The sequence below is a fragment of the Ranitomeya imitator genome, chromosome 8 (genome assembly GCF_032444005.1).
Source record: "Ranitomeya imitator isolate aRanImi1 chromosome 8, aRanImi1.pri, whole genome shotgun sequence".
In the NCBI taxonomy this organism is placed as follows: domain Eukaryota; kingdom Metazoa; phylum Chordata; class Amphibia; order Anura; family Dendrobatidae; genus Ranitomeya; species Ranitomeya imitator.
In genome coordinates, this window is record NC_091289.1 from 116,276,902 (window position 1) to 116,293,905 (window position 17,004).

The 17,004-nt window shown below is 42.6% G+C and overlaps 1 protein-coding gene across 1 annotated transcript in view; it reads right to left on the reverse strand.

Moving 5' to 3' along the window:
• Nucleotides 1-17,004, reverse strand: part of KCNT2 (potassium sodium-activated channel subfamily T member 2) — a 1,033,274-nt gene that overhangs the window by 565,261 nt on the left and 451,009 nt on the right. The window contains exon 9 of the mRNA XM_069737282.1: nt 826-1,006. Coding sequence (XP_069593383.1) covers nt 826-1,006 — 181 coding nt within the window. The remainder of the gene's footprint in view (nt 1-825; nt 1,007-17,004) is intronic.

Below are 17,004 nucleotides of genomic sequence, written 5' to 3' on the forward strand. Positions count from 1 at the left end.
AGTTTTATAGGTCGGGCCGTTACGGACGCGGCGATACTAAATATGTGTACTTTTATTGTTTTTTTTTTTTTATTTAGATAAAGAAATGTATTTATGGGAATAATATATATATTTTTTTTCATTATTTTGGAATATTTTTTTTTATTTTTTTTACACATTTGAAATTTTTTTTTTTTACTTTTTTACTTTGTCCCAGGGGGGGACATCACAGATCAGTGATCTGACAGTTTGCACAGCACTCTGTCAGATCACTGATCTGACATGCAGCGCTGCAGCCTTCACAGTGCCTGCTCTGAGCAGGCTCTGTGAAGCCACCTCCCTCCCTGCAGGACCCGGATCCGCGGCCATCTTGGATCCGGGGCTGGAGGGAGCAAGGAGGGAGGTGAGACCCTCACAACAACGCGATCACATCGCGTTGCTGCAGGGGGCTCAGGGAAGCCCGCAGGGAGCCCCCTCCCTGCGCGGTGCTTCCCTGTACCGCCGGCACATCGCGATCATCTTTGATCGCGGTGTGCCGGGGGTTAATGTGCCGGGGGCGGTCCGTGACCGCTCCTGGCACATAGTGCCGGATGTCAGCTGCGATAAACAGCTGACACCCGGCCGCGATCGGCGGCGCTTCCCCCGTGAGCGCTGCCGATCGCATATGACGTACTATTGCGTCCTTGGGAAGTAAAGCCCACCCCACATGGACGCAATAGTACGTCTAATGGCAGAAAGGGGTTAATATATTTTTTGAAAGACACACATACCTTCATAAAATTAATAGTTAAATGTACTTTTATAAATACTGGAAACAATTTAAACTAAGCTAGAATAGAGTTTTACCTGGATTGGAAGAACAACTAATGCAACACAGATCATTATGACAACCAAAAGTTTGGACTGCCAGATCTGTGGGGTCACATCCCCAAAACCCACAGTGGAAAAAGTAACAATGCAGAAGTAAAGGGAATCAAATAGCGTCAGATTATCTCCAGCTCGTTCCAGATGCTGAATTCCACAGATGCTGAAAAAAAAAAAACATTCCATTTAGAATAGCAATATAATGAATGTCAATTTTTTTTCGGAATTTCCGAATTTATACTGGAAATTTACTGCTAAATAAATTTAAGACCCCAATTAAAATAAAAACGATAAATGCAAACCTCTCACAATGGCATGGTCCCATTCCTGCGATCTTGGCGCTGCAGGTGACATAATGTTATTGTGTCACTTGTTTGCTGCAGCCAATAGTCCATTAGGAAGAACGCCCCTTCTCATGGAATAGTACAGGCTGCAGCCAACCAGCAGATGCTAATTGGTTGCAGAGGTCATGTAATGCTACAATATTACGTCCACTGCTTGGAATAGCAGGACTGACATCGCATGAATAGTATCATCACAGTGTGACGGGAGTATATACAGTTTTCATTTTAATTGTGGTTATGAAATTATTGTACAAGAGTTGTCCAATATTGGACAACCAATTTAACTACTTCCTGATATTCACTGTATATATATGGTGCTGCGGGAGCTGGCTTTCTGCAAACCACAGTACATATGCTTCCTCATGATCACGCAGGTTCATGATGAGCGCCGTCACAATTAGTGATAAGCTAATTTGTTCGGAAAATAATTGCCAAACATAAATTCTGCACGAATTTGGCACATTCGGATTCGCGATCGGAAACAAGAGCAACATTTTATAAAATCGGAAAAAAATCGGTAACATTTGGTAAAAAGTGAAGGAAAATATTTATGCTGCCACAAGAGAATTTTCAGCACTTTAGCAACAAAAATGGTGGTATATCATGAGCGTTTGGCATGCGTTTGATGAGGGGAGGGTTTTCAGAGCTCAGAGGCGCAGCGTTCTTGTAAACACTCATTTTCTTCTCTCCTAGCTTTGTGTATGCACATTGCAGCTAGACAATTAGGGCACAGGAACCACCCACAATGTCCTGACACAATGGCTTGTGTCATTGGCTGCTGAAATCACATGTCCCTCTCCATATAAAGAGAGGACATCTTGTTTTGACACTGTAACAGTGCATATAGGCTGCTCCTGATGCTGGCACTGTTAGCAGCAAGATTTTAGCTAGTTAGCTAGGTGTTTGTATATCAGCAGGGTCGGACTGGCCCACCGGGAGATCGGAGAATCCTCCGGTCGGCCTGCCTCCCAGTGATCCCTCCCCCTCACCAGCAACAGACTCCTGCCTCATTCATTAGTGCCTGCTCTGCCCTGTATTAGGATTGCGTGCACCCAGCAGTGAGTTCGTTATTCCATACCCGGTGCCAGCCGTCTGCACTGCTCAGCAACAAGTCATCATTTGCTGCGGCTTCTACAGCTCTATTAGCTGTGGCGTGCTGGCTAAGATCAATAGAAGTGGCAGCAGCAGGTGATGAGAAAGCACTCACCTCACATCACTTGTTGCTGAGCAGTGCAGACAGCCGGCACTAGGTGTGGAATAACGCACCACGCACAGCAGAGAGCCTCTAGAGCTGAGTTGATATTTTGAGGGCAATGGCATGTTGTCACCGGAAGGGGCGGGGCCTCCATCAGACCAGTGACCTGAAAGCAGGAATCAGCATTGTTCTGAGGCTGCTGGAGAGGAATGAAATGAGAGGCTGCACCATGGAGCCCCGTGAGGAGAGGACCGAGGGGCTGCACAATGGAACTGTGTGAGGAGAGGACTGAGGGGCTGCACAGTGGACCCTTGCACAAATAGGAATGAAGACTCAGGATTCAGTGAGAGTGGTGAGAGGATGTATTTTGGAAAGGGTTGATGTAACTTGAGTTGGGCTTGTATAGGGAAGATGATGAGGGGCTGTGTGGAGAAGGGGAGAAGATAATGACGGGCTGCATGGGAAAAGGGTCATGATGATGGGCTGTGTGAAAAGGGGGATGATGAGGGGCTGTATGGAGAAGGAGGGATGATGAGGAGCTGTGTGGAGAAGGGGGGATGATGAGGCTGTGTGGAGAAGGGGGGATGATGAGGCTGTGTGGAGAAAGAAGAATGATGAGGCTGTGTGGAGAAGGAGGGATAATGAGGGGCTGTGTGCAGAAGAGTTGATGATGAGGAGCTGTGTGCAGAAGGGAGAATGATGAGGGGGCTATGTGGATAAGGAAGGATGATGAGGAGCTATGTGGAGAAGGGGGGATGATGAGGAGGCTGTGTGGAGAAGGAGGGATAATGAGGGGCTGTGTGGAGAAGGGGGGATGATGAGGGGGCTGTGTGGAGAAGGAGGGATGATAAAGAGCTGTGTGGAGAAGGGGGATGATGAGGGGGCTGTGTGGAGAAGGGTAGATGATGAGGGGCTGTGTGGAGAAGGGAGGATGATGAGGGCACTATGTGGAGAAGGAGGGATGATGAGGAACTGTGTGCAGAAGTGGGATGATGAGGGGCTGTGTGTAGAAGGGAGGATGATGAGGGGGCTATGTGGAGAAGGATGGATGATGAGCTGTGTGGAGAAGGGGGATGATGATGAGGCTGTGTGGAGAAGGAGGGATGATGAGGGGCTGTGTGGAGAAGGGGGGATGATGACGGGGCTGTGTGGTGAAGGGGAGATGAGGGAGCTGTGTGGACAAGGGGGATGATGAGGAGGCTGTGTGGAGAAGGGGGGTGATGAGGGGGCTGTATGGAGAAGGGGGATGATGAGGGGGCTGTGTGGAGAAGGGGAGATGCTGAGCTTTGTAAAAAAGGAGGGTGATCATGGGCTGTGTGGAGAATGAGGGAGTGAGAAAAAGCATATTGGTGCATTGCTGAGTTCACCAATAGAAATTACTCAAAGTGAACTGCGGTGAACTCACCTCTGCACCATGGGACTTTCTCACTGTGCTAGTGGGGATCTCACCAAGGTCACCGTAGTTCAGGGGCTCAGATGGGAACACAGCCTCAGTGACCTGCCATAACCTCGATGAGGTTAGCCAATGCCAGTGACCGGAGGTTAACTTTATACCTCCAATAACAGCTGCGGGCTCACATCATTTGACAGCGTGTAGACCTCAGCTGTCTGACTGGCGGGGATGATTTTACCGCCTATCAGAAGCAGTGTTTGCCACGCTGTCTTGTACCTCACAACATTGTAATTACTGGATGTTCGAGCCCCCCGTTCAAGTGAATGGGGTCCGGGTACTGTTCTGCACCCGAACCTTGACTTTTTTTAACTGTTCGGCTGGACCCGAACATCCAAGGGTTTGCTCATCTCTAATCCTGTGTCTACTGTGTGACTGGTGTTTGTATGCTGCGTGAGTGTGTCCTGTGTCTAGCGTGTGACTGGTGTGTGTCACGTGTATTTATCCTGTGTCTATCGTGTGACTGGTGTGTTTCACGTGTATGTATCCTGTGTCTAGTGTGTGACTGGTGTGTGTCACGTGTATGTATCCTGTGTCTAGCATGTGACTGGTGCGTATGTGTCATGTCTAGTGTGTGTATGTGGCACATGTCTAAATAATAAAATCTTTCTGTTCTTATAGAATATCATTGTTCTCGGCAGCACTTGTCTTGTTTACCCAAAATTATCTGCTGCCGATAAGGGTGCTTGACTAGATGGAAGCTAAGGGAAGACTTTGCAGCTAGTACCCCTTAAGCATGGTGGGCCCTTAGAATTATTTTCTCTGGTGGGACCAAGCTACTCCAGTCTGACGCTGTATATCAGTCAGATGGTTTAGCTAGCTAGTGTCCAGTGTGGCTGTTAAATTTACCTTCCAGCACTTTTTTTTTATTACTGAGGTCCACAGACAAAGCGAGCAGGGCACATGTCCTACAAGTATGTTGTGCACTGCTTCTATTGTGCTCCTTACACAAGTATTTTTTTCACTAGCTAAATTTGAAGCAGACTGCTGTAGCCCACCTTGTCATTTAGTGCTGTGGTGGTATGAACCTTTCTGTAGACCTAAGGCACATTAAAAAAATTATAATTTTTCAGTTACAAAAGTTAGACAGCTTGCCGTATCACACTTTGTCATTTTGTTGGTTTGAAATTAAACTGTAGAGGCTTGATCCAGAGGCCACCCAAAAATTCTTGTGTTCCTAATGTCATACAAAAGTGGACCTGACTTTAAAAAAGTTTGTAGCATCTAGTGTGTTATGGAGGCCTGATCCAGAGGGCACAAAAAAATCCTCTGTTCCTAGTGTCATACAGTAGGGGACCTGACAAAGTCCTTTATTAGAAATAATACTAAACACAGTTTTCCATTGTATTTAAAAATAACAAGCACAGTTATACTCACCTAACGCCTAATTCCACCAAAGCCCTCGTTCTACTGTAATAGAACTAAAATATAAAGCAACAATATCCCTCACCTGTCGGTCGTTCTGTCCCATGCTATAATCCATGTCTGGGGGATTAATAGTTTTCAACCTGGATGGTGCAAAGATGCGACCGTCTAGGCTGAGAACCACTGGTGAATGAGCTACTGAATGACCAGTGGTGACGTCATCAAGGTTACCTCTGGTCACAGAGGCTGCGTTCCCAGCAGGGCTGAACTGCTGTGACCTCAGCACCATGGGAAAAAACATGAGAATTTCTCACCATGATCTGCGGTGAATTCACAGAGCTTGAACTGCGGTGACGGTCATCTACTTTTAAATACTTTAGTGGCAAGTTGCAACGCAATTATTTTCCTGCACTTTTACCAAATGTTACCGACTTTTTCCGATTTTATGAAAAATGCTTGTGTTACCTATCACCAATCCAAATGTACCATATTTGTGTCAAAGTTTTGATTTTTCAATCATTTTCTGAACATATTCACTCATCCCTAGTCTTAATATTTTTTAAATAAAAAAAAAATACTGAATTGAACTTTGACATGTCAGGTTTTTCTTTGGTGCCCATTTTTTTATGTGTATAAATATGTTCACCTTCCACTGTCTGTATATACAGTTTGTGTACTGAGGAAGAGGTTTGGAATGACTTTGAAACACGTTGACTAAAAAACCTGAATAGAAAAAATCCTTTATTATACTTCAATTTGGTTTTTCATTGCCTACCAGCAGCTTGGATAAACCACATTTGGCTCTTTTTTCCTCTGTATTGGTCGAAAGACTCGTGGATCTACAGCAGCTGTTTTCATGCGTTTTCAGGGTTGTGTGTGACACAATCTTATAAGGTTAGCATATCCTTTATTTGCTTAGTTGATATTCTCAGATAAGACCCTACCATCAGAGTGAATAAGCCACATTTGGCTACTTTTTCCCCTTAAAAAAACGATTAATTTATTTACTTATACAAATTCTTAACATAGTGTAAAAATGTTTTTCAACACCAACATGTCCTTGTATAAACTTTGCTTTTAAGCATTATGTGGGAAATTAAGTTATGAGGGTGAACATTGTGGTTATGATGCATCAAGACCGGCGTAAACAACAGCAGTCCTGTATAAGGGGCAGACCGGCGTAAACAACAGCAGTCCTGTATCAGGGGCAGATTGGCGTAAACAACAGCAGTCCTGTAATAGGAGGCATGTTGGACTAAGAGATTCCTGATTAATTAAGAGGCACACATCTCTGAATGAATCAGGCAAGTTAATTCAATGCTAGATTATGGTTTGGGAACCTACTTGTGCACCGACCTCAGTAAAGCTAATGGTTTTCACTTAAATATGCCTTAAAAATAGTGTCTGTCTCCGTGTGCCTAACCACAAGATTTCTGTTATAAAGCACGCCGCAGCTTGTCATGAATTAGATGAGCTATAGCCCCTCCAGGGCCGGACTGGCCATCTGGTAGCTCTGGCAAATGCCACAAGGGCCTGTCTGGTTATGGGCTGCCTTATCTGCTACATTGTTAACAGAATCGGTGTTCTCAAGATACCCATACTGTTAAGAGTTGTTATGGAGCACAAAGTTGCTGATTCTGTTACTTACCCCAGCAGGCCACGTAAATCATTAGAAATATTGGTCTTGTAGAAAATCTTCCTTTCCTCCATCCAGGGTAATAATAGTAATATCTCCCATCTGGTTCATGGGCCTGTGTGATTTCAAATGCCAGGACTGAATTTCAGCCCCTGTTCGTACCTTGCCCCTGTTCTACCCTCATTGCAACCGCGTTTCACCCTTTCTGGTGGCACTGGCCAGACTGGAAACATCAAAAATAGCAACATTTTTCCACAACTCTAAATCGATTTTCCTAGTGTTTTATGACAGATTTCTGTCATAATCTTCTCAATGAATCTCAACTTATATTCTGGTGAATAGTCTCGCAGAGCCATGCATTTCCTGGCTTAAGTGACATCCAAGAAGCTAGAATATGTCATTACAAGGGCAACACAACTAGTCTAAAGAGTAGCCATTGTTTTAATTTGTATTTCATAAATCAATTGTACACATGAAAATCTGAAACTTTGTATTACATTTTATCAGATAAATTATTATTTTTCGTTCCGGACTGATCATTCTCAAAATTCTCAATTCTTGGGTAAAATCTGTATTCCAGTGAAGACAATCTTATCCAATACTGAAATAGAGGATGAGAGCTGCTACTGATAAGGTTCTATCTAGATAGAAGGCGAGGAGCGAGGAGGGAGGAGCTCTGCTTCTTGATCCCCCTTCTCTCTTCCCTCTTGATTGAACTTTACAAGCACCAACTGTCATCTCCTGTCTCAGTAATGGGTAAATCAGTAATTAGTGAGGACAATATTACCCGTTACTGAGGAAGAAGGAAGAGCTTTGCATCTAGGTCCCCCTTCCTCCTTCCCCTCTCGATAGAACTCTATGAGCACCAACTGTCATCTCCTGTCTCAGTAATTGGTAAATCAGTAATTAGTGAAGACAATCTTACGCGTTACTTAGGAGGAAGGAAGAGCTTTGCATCTAGGTCCCCCTTCCTCCTTCCCCTCTCGATAGAACTCTATGAGCACCAACTATCGTCCCCTATCTCAATAATGGAGAAATCTGTTTTCACTCAAGACAGATATTACCAGTGAAATGAGAATTTGAGAATAAATGAACAATCCAGGAGGAGAAAAAAATGTATTTTTCTGACAAGATATATTATAAAGTTTTTAATTTTGAAATATACTATTGATTGATGAGATATAAATTAAAACAATGGTTACTCTTATACAATGGGTATTTCATATAGGAAATTGCAAATCTTTATAAACTTCTTGGGGCTGCAGCAATAACCTTAGTGATTTTTGGAGACTTTGAAGTTACAGATGGTAGACTGAAGAGGGCACTGCATGATCTAATATGAATGTGATGTGACAACTATGTTAGTTTGGTTGAAATAATTCATGTGAAACTAAACATGTTGGAAACACTTAAATAATGGCCAACAGCTATATTTAAATACAGTATGCTGCTCTTTTATCAACTTTGTTTTAAAGTATTTGACAAAATAAAGTTCAATATAGTTAAGAAGGTTAACAGACTCGTATATGATGTATGAGAATGCACAAAATCTCTAGGACTCAGAGGCAAAACTATAGAGGGTGCAGAGGTTATATGACCACAACTGGATCCAGAAGTTTAAAAAAGTCTGTATACCCCATATGAAGAAATCAGTGTGTTAGTCACCTGGATTCTCCCACTGCATGGGGTAGATCCCAAGCCTTGTCTGCCTTTGTGGGCTCCCATTCTGCTCCAACCGCAATAGGAGCTGCTCAGCAAGAAGTCGGTCTCAGCATTTTGCTCAGACTAGGGCTGTTTGCTTGATTACTGCAGGCTCTCCAGCCAAAGCTATGGTTATCAGCAATAAGCAGCAGCAAAAAGACGCTCCAGATGCTAACTCCAGAAATCACTCTACTGAGCATGCTCGTGAGGTGGCGACTTCACATTGGTGGTCGGTCATCAGCTGCTCGGGTGATGTGGCAGTTTCGGATTGGTCCTCGAGCAAGGTCCTGACAGATGTATAAAAGGTTCTCTGGAGCGCACACCTGCATGCTAAGATCATTTATGTTATATGCATGTGTGGAACATTACGGTAGTGTCGACTTGTCGGCGTGTGCTCAGGGCAAGCATATAGCCTTTAGAATGCCGGCACCTCCAGAGAGGAGTTTGGGTGAATTCAGGGCAGGCAGATAGCATTTAGAATTCCGATACCTCTGGAGAGGAGTTTGTGTGCATGCATACGCTGTGACTGTGTCCTTTACCTGTTCCCTTGCCCCTGAGAGGATTTCGTTCACCTGTGAGGTAACATGGGATTTCACACAGCGCCATTTTCATTAGCGTGGCATCTAGCTGCGCCATACATTCTAGGGACAGCTGTATTTTCCTCTATACCCCTCTGTGAAGCTAACAGAGTTGTGTAATTAGTTTCAATTCACACAGGGTGACATTTAACCCCATGTGTTTTCGAGATCGCTTGCCGCAAGCTTCCGCCATTGTTTACTAGCTGCAGTTTTCCATCTCTGAACGGTGGACCCAGGATTGCTATCAGACTTCATCATAATTTATATTTAGTGTGATCCACCAACCCTAACACAGTGCATTATGAGAATTGCAGACCCTTATTTATACCAATTCTTTGACGATAACCATATTGGCATACATTTTTTGCGATGCTAATTAATTGAAAAATAATGGGCTCAACAACAGACTATGACTTATCTGTACATTTTATTGTGTATTATTTACAGTGTTATAAAGTCATTTTGACTACTTTTCTAATTCTCTCAAGCACTGAGGAGCACATCTGACTTGTCTATATTCACAGACTGGAAAATAATCCATCCACAATGCTCCAGGCTCAGGGAAAGAAAAATAATGAATTGTATGTGTTTTGTCAATTTTTTAGCTGTAATTGTTACATTAATAAAATCATTTTAATAAACTGATAAATTAGGATTTAACGAATGAGATGAATAGAATTTGCAATATGTGTATTAATGCAGAGCTTTGATCTTTTTTTGTGTAATTATTTTAAGCACCTTTTCACTCATGAGGTAACTGGTTAATGTCTCTTTGCAACATTCAAATGCTTGACATTTTGTGAAATTCAAACATTTTGTAGACAAATGCAGTCAATATTCTAGTTAGTTATAAATCTAATGTTAAAGTGACCCATTCATCAAAATTTGTTGTTCCTGTGGTATTTCCTGATGAAGGAGTCTTGAACTCTGAAACAAGTAGAATAATAAAGCCACATGTATTAATAATTCTGGAATTCCAGTGAATCAGCAGCACAGAAATTTACCACAATTATCCCAATCTGTATCTAAGGGCTGGTCCTTCCTGGATTCATGGGTCTGCTGCAGGGAATCCTTTTAATGTTTCAACTCAGCTATATCTCGTGAGTACAATTCTATGGATTAACCTTTTAACCTTCTCAGATAAGACATTATTTGTGCTCTATCCTTCAACAGGTTTAATACCATTCATCAAAATTGAAATTTTGACTCAGCATGGTCAACATATGTGGTTCCAACCTCATGAATGATCCTGCCACTGTCCATGCTCTCCGGTCTCCTGTTCACATCTTTATAAAATGCCTGACTCAGTCTCAGATATCCTTATGTAGATTATTTTTAGGAAGTCGGAGACATGCTCCCACCTCGTTGACCTTTGTTTGACTAGTAGGGACTGGATGAACAAGTTATTATTCAAAAGGGTATTGTCCCCCTAGTTATTGACAGCATAGACATAGTTCTCACTTTTTGGACATTTGTGTATGTCCAATCTTGGGATCCTCAGACCCTAGCTGAGCTTGCCTGACTAATTAGAGAAGATAATGAAAAGGAGGGGTGGCCATGTATGTGAGTAACTTGTCCCATGTACTCCTATTGGTATAAGGAAAAGCAATGACCTAAGCTTGTTGACTATTGATTCACAAATAGAATATGCTGCTCCTTTGCAGCATTTCTCCTCTATATTTCACTGGATCCTGTTCAGCACAGAGCAGATTGTGGGTGCTGGAGGCCACAAAAATGTGTCAAAGTCAAAAATGAGAGCAGCACTGCAACACTGTAGTTGAGTAATGTCCTGGGCTTGCATTTAATGCTGCATATGGTCAGGGGCATAACTCTGGAAGTCGCAGGGGTCACAGTTGTGACGGGGCCTGGAGTGCTTAGGGGCCCACCCAGCTCTGGGCATTCATGTCCTCCCTTGCTCCAATTCCAAGCGCACTCCCGGTGTTTGAAATCTGTGTGATGTTTTTTCCTGGTATGACGCAGGTCCGCGTCATTTCCAGTCCTGTGCATTATGGGGCAGTCACTCTATGTGCCTGCAGACATCTGAAGCCTCACAGTGTGTGCAATGCATGCTACCAGGATTCTCCTTTGATGATATCCAGAGTTAAGCTGTCATGGTGACTGCAAGTATGTGTGTACATTCTTCTTACCACATTCCGACTAGATGTTTTGCCTCGATGATAGTATGTGAAGGCAAAACCAACAGCTCTCATCGCTGACACTAGTGCGTCCTGGCAGTGTGTAGTCTGCGCAGTGTGAGGATTCAGTCATTTGTGGTCATATATAGGGTTGAGCAACTTTTGTTTTATAGGATCGGGTTGGATTTCACGAAACCCGACTTTTTCAAAAGTCGGGTCGAGTGAAATCGGCCGATCCTATAGAAAAGTCGGGGTCAGCCGAAACACGAAACCCAATGCAGTGCATTGGGTTTCTAATGGTTCCCAGGGTCTGAAGGAGAGGAAACTCTCCTTCAGGCCCTGCGATCCATATTAATGTGTAAAATAAAGAATAAAAATAAAAAATATTGCTTTGCTCACCCTCGGACGCGCCCTGGTTGTAACCGGGAGCCTTCCTTCCTAAGAATCAGCGCTTGAAGGACCTTTTGATGATGTCACGGCTTCTGATTGGTCGCGTGAGCGGTCAGATGGGCGTCACGCGACCAATCAGAAGCCGTGACGTCATCGAAAGGTCCTTCAAGCGCTGATTCTTAGGAAGGAAGGCTGCAGGTTACAACCAGGGCGCGTCCGAGGGTGAGTATATTCCTAATAGGTATATTCTCACCCTCGGACGCGCCCGCTACGCCATTGAAAGGTCCTACAAGCGCTGATTCTTAGGAAGGAAGGCTCTCGGTTACAACCAGGGCGCGTCCGAGGGTGAGTATAGCAATATTTTTTATTTTTATTCTTTATTTTACACTTAAATCTGAATTCCGATACCAATTCCCTATATCTTAAACATATCGGGAATTGGTATCGGAATTCCGATTCCAGTTCAGAAGATCGCCGACCTCATGGCCGACCCCACACAGGGGTCGGGTCGGGTTTCATGAAACCCGACTTTGCCAAAAGTCGGCGACTTCTGAAAATGGCCGACCCATTTCACTCAACCCTAGTCATATAGTGTAACTGCAGACTTATAGCAGAAGACTGGAGAACCCCTTTATGCAAGCAATTCACTTGTTTGCCGATTTTGAGACATAAACTGTTATGCTTGTCATGCCTAGGTGGCTGTAGAGACCTAGTGTGCCAAGACCACAGACTTTACAAATTCCTGGTAAAGTTTTGCATCAAGAAAAGTTGAAGCACATGTTAATTTGCTTCACTACCAGAATACTAACAATTTTTACCATGCCGCTGCCCTCATAAAGCTTGTGAACCCATCGTACTCAGTGTAAATTCTAAACATACAAAACTTACTTTTTAATTTATTTACTTATAGTTAGTTATTGTTGCAATCATATCACCCCACAGAATGAACATAATGTGAATCATAGCACATTTTAAAGTGGTAAAAAAGAAAATAAAAAATTGCTGTTATTTTGATCGTTGCATCCCTACCCCCCCACCCCCCACCCCCAAAAGTAAAAAAATGTGTTAATTTGTTTATGTTAGGTTCTAAAACTTACAGATAGCACAGTCTGGAAAAAATCTGGCTAGCACTGCATTAAAAGTGACATTGAAATTTATCAGAATCCTAGTTAAAAAGGTAAAAAAAACACCTGTATTAGTTCCAATGCAAATCCTCTGTCCTGACAATGTAAATAGGAGCATAGATTACATCTGTTTATATAAAGTTAAACTTTGGATTTTGTACAAGGCAGAGCAGGGGATTAACAGTCATTTACAGAAATCACACATGCTTCCAGTAAAATGCTTCAGCCTTATTATCTCAAGATCTCTGGGCCAGTATTTCAACACCAGGCAGACAATCACAGAGATTTAGCTCCCACATGATTGTGAAAGGAGAGCAAATACCAGAGTATTGATAGCAAGGGCAACTCAAAAGTTCTACAACTTTAGTAAGAGATTGTGAATATTTAGGACAATCCTTTTTCTTACTTAAATGCTTACATTTTGATGAAAAAAAATCTTAATTTACTTTCATTAAAAATATTTCATTGTTTTCCTTCTAAAGCCTCCATTGCCCTGTATATTGCTGGCTTCAAAATTAGTTAAAAAAAGACCTGTCACTTTCTCAAAAAAATTGAGTTAAACACTTTGTAATAATTCCTGAGCTCCCCAGATTCTGCCACTTTTTGTCATTTGGCACAGCGTTGCTGCATTGCACAGATATTCACATGTATTGCTTTTGGAGTAAAGCATGTGAAATCTCTGCTTTGCAGTGCAACTGGGGGTTTATTTAGGGTCTTTTCTGGGGTGTGTGTTTCACCTCTCCCTTCTTGACTCTGCCAACCATAGTTCAGCAGTTCACCTAGCAGTCTCAGGCACAGCCTAGCTGTGATTGGCAGTATCTGGGAGGGAGGAGTGAAAACGCACATTCTCAAAGAACACTCTGAAGAAATGCCCAGTTGCACTACAAGCAGAGATTTCACATAATGTGCTCCAAAAGCAACATATGCAATAGAGCAATGGAGCTTGGGGATTATTTTACAAAAAAGTTCTTTTGAGCAAGTTACATAGGATGTAATGGAAAGCTTAAAAAAATCCAAATTCATAGTAAGAAATATGTCAGTGAGATATATAATAACTGGAATGTGTGTGTATCTTACTGTCCCTTTATTTAGCTAATAAATAAATAAAAGAAAAAAATGGCGTGGGATCCCCCTTATTTTTATTACCCACCTGAGGGAAAACAGACTGCAGGGGTCTGGTGTTATTATTCTGGGAAGAGGGCAATAAACATGGAGCTTCCCAGGCTATTTATATCAGCTCACAGCTGTTTATGTAGCCGTTACCAGTTATTAAAATGGGGGTTTGATAAGAAAATGAAGTGGGTTCCCCCTATTTTTAATAGCCAGCAAAGGCTAAGCAGACAAGAGAGGGCTGATATTACTAGGCTGGGAAGGAGTCATGGATATTGGCACCCTCCCTGACTAATAACACCAGCCCTTAGCTGCCCTAAAATGGAGAATCCATTAGATGCATTAATTCTGACACTTAGCTCCAGCTTACCCCTTAGCAAGTGGTATAATAGTTATGGGGTTGATGTCAGCTGACATCAAGCCCACGGATTAGTATTTATTATGTTTTGCTTATAGCGTAATCTAATCACATTCTGCAGTGGTTTACATACATTATCATTGCTTTCCCCAGTGGGGATCACAATCTAAATTCAGTATGTCTTTGGAATGAGGGGGGAAACTGGAGTACCCAGAGGAAACCAACACAAACATGGGGAGAACATACAAACTCCTTGCAGATATTGTCCTTGGTGGGATTTGAACCCAGGATCCACCGTGAGCCACCGTGCTGATAGTAATGGAGATGCATCAGTTACATACCCCCATTATTAACCATATATTCAAAAGTAATAAACACACAGAGAGAAAAGTCCCTTAATTCTAAAAATCACTAATGACAATTACCCTCTTTTACCCATTTATTACCATACAAATAAAAGTAATCCACACCTGTTGGCCATAAATCCATAGTAAGAAGTTCACTCAATGATCCCTGACTCAGGAATGTGACCAATCACCACTGCAGCCTAAGACATTCAGAGTAGCATGAGAACCCGGCTGCAGTGATGAGCGGTTTCATCATTTTTGATAATGATTCAAGGGAAAGCAGACAAAGTGAGATGATGTTATTTTTATGGGAAGGAAGGGGTCAATATCCATAAAAGTGCCCAGCCTATTAACATCAGATCACAGCTGTCTGTGTAGCCTTTACTGGTTATTAAAAAGAAACCCCCCAAAATATTACGTAGGATCTCCCCTATTTTTAATAACCAGTAAAGGCTAAACGGACAGCTGCAGGCTGATCTTCATAGGCTGGGAAGGGGTCAATTCTGATGCTTAATCTTTGCTCTCCCTGCTTGCCCTGGTGCAGTGGCAACCGGAGTAATTGTTTCTGGGGTTGAGGTCAGCTTTGTATTTTCACATGACATCAAGCCAATAGGTTAGCAATGGACACCCCATTACAAACCGAGTAAGTTAAAAAAATGTATAAATAATAAAAAATAATAATAATAAAACAAGTTCTCTGCAGATCCAGGGCCATCCAACTAGGTTTCTTGTTGTCCATCAATTTTATCACCGGCGATAACATCAGTAACGCCCAAAAGCCATGACCGCACGGCTACTGTGGTTATTCAAGGTAATTTCTCACCGGTAATGATGTGATGTCCGTGAGAAATGACCACCTGTAACATCTGCAGTCTCACTCTTGCAGTCCAGGCTTACAGTGATGATGTAACCGCAAGAAAACTTCAGTTTGCAAAACTATTCAATCCCCTGAAATAAATATTTTGTAGAGCCTCTTTTTGCAGCAATTACAGCTGCAAATCACTTTGGATAAGTCTCTATGAGCTTTCCAAATCTTGGTACTTAGATTTTTTGCCTATTCCTCAAGATAAAACTGCTCCTGCTCATTCAAGGTAGATGGTTTCACAGTTCCATCCCTCAGTGTGTCTGGGATAAAGTTACTGACTACTCAGCCATCCAATCTAGCACAGTGGTATGCTGAAGCTGTCGGTTGACAACTCAGTCATCCAGTCTGGTTCAGGGATGTACTGAGCTGTCAATGTGTTAATTGATAGCTCGGCTGTCCAATTTGAGACTGGGAGGTGCTGGCTGTCTTCAAGTGTTCATTATCCCAGTTGATTTCCAAGCTACTTAACTTAGCTGTTTCTCCCACACCCCTGCCAGACATACATTTAGCTAAATACCACAACAAACTCCAATGAGCACAATTAAAGCAAGAGGAGGTCAAAGAGTATATTTAAACCAAGAAAATCAAATTTATTAAGTCAAATATACAATAAAATTATACCAAACCAGAGTAGAACTAATAAAGCAGGGTAATGCAAGGGGATAATGAACCTAAGTATAGCTAATGCACCAAAAATAAATACCGTATATATTCGAGTATAAGCCGACCCAAGGATAAGCCGACCCCCCTAATTTTGCCACAAAAAACTTGGAAAACTTATTGACTCGAGTATAAGCCTAGGGTAGGAAATGCAGCAGCTACCAGTGAATTTCAATAATAAAAATAGATGCTGCATACCGTTCATTATTGCCCCATAAAATGCTCCATATAAAGCTGTGCCACATATAATGCTCCATACTGTTCATTATTGCCCCATAGATGTGCCATATAAAGCTGTGCCATATAGTGCTCTGCACCGTTCATTACTGCCCCATTGATGTACCATATAGTGCTCTGCACTGTTCATTACTGTCCCATTGATGTACCATATAGTGCTCTGCACTGTTCATTATTGCCCCATAGCTGTGTCATATAGTGCTCTGCGACGTTCATTATTGCCCCTGTTATGATTTGGTAATTCAGTAACACAATGGACATAGAAGTCAGAGCACATACAGTGACCTGACTATAACCCAAAAACATAGAACGAGCTCTGAGACGTGGGAACTCTGCTTACCCGCAATCCCTAATCCTCTCCAACCACACTAGAGGTAGCCGTGGATTGCGCCTAACGCTCCCTATGCAACTCGGCACAGCCTGAGAAACCAGCTAGCCTGAAGATAGAAAATAAGCCTACCTTGCCTCAGAGAAATACCCCAAAGGAAAAGGCAGCCCCCACATATAATGACTGTGAGTTAAGATGAAAAGACAAACGTAGAGATGAAATAGATTTAGCAAAGTGAGGCCCGACTTTCTAAACAGAGCGAGGATAGGAAAGGTAACTTTGCGGTCAACACAAAACCCTACAAACAACCACGCAAAGGGGGCAAAAAGACCCTCCGT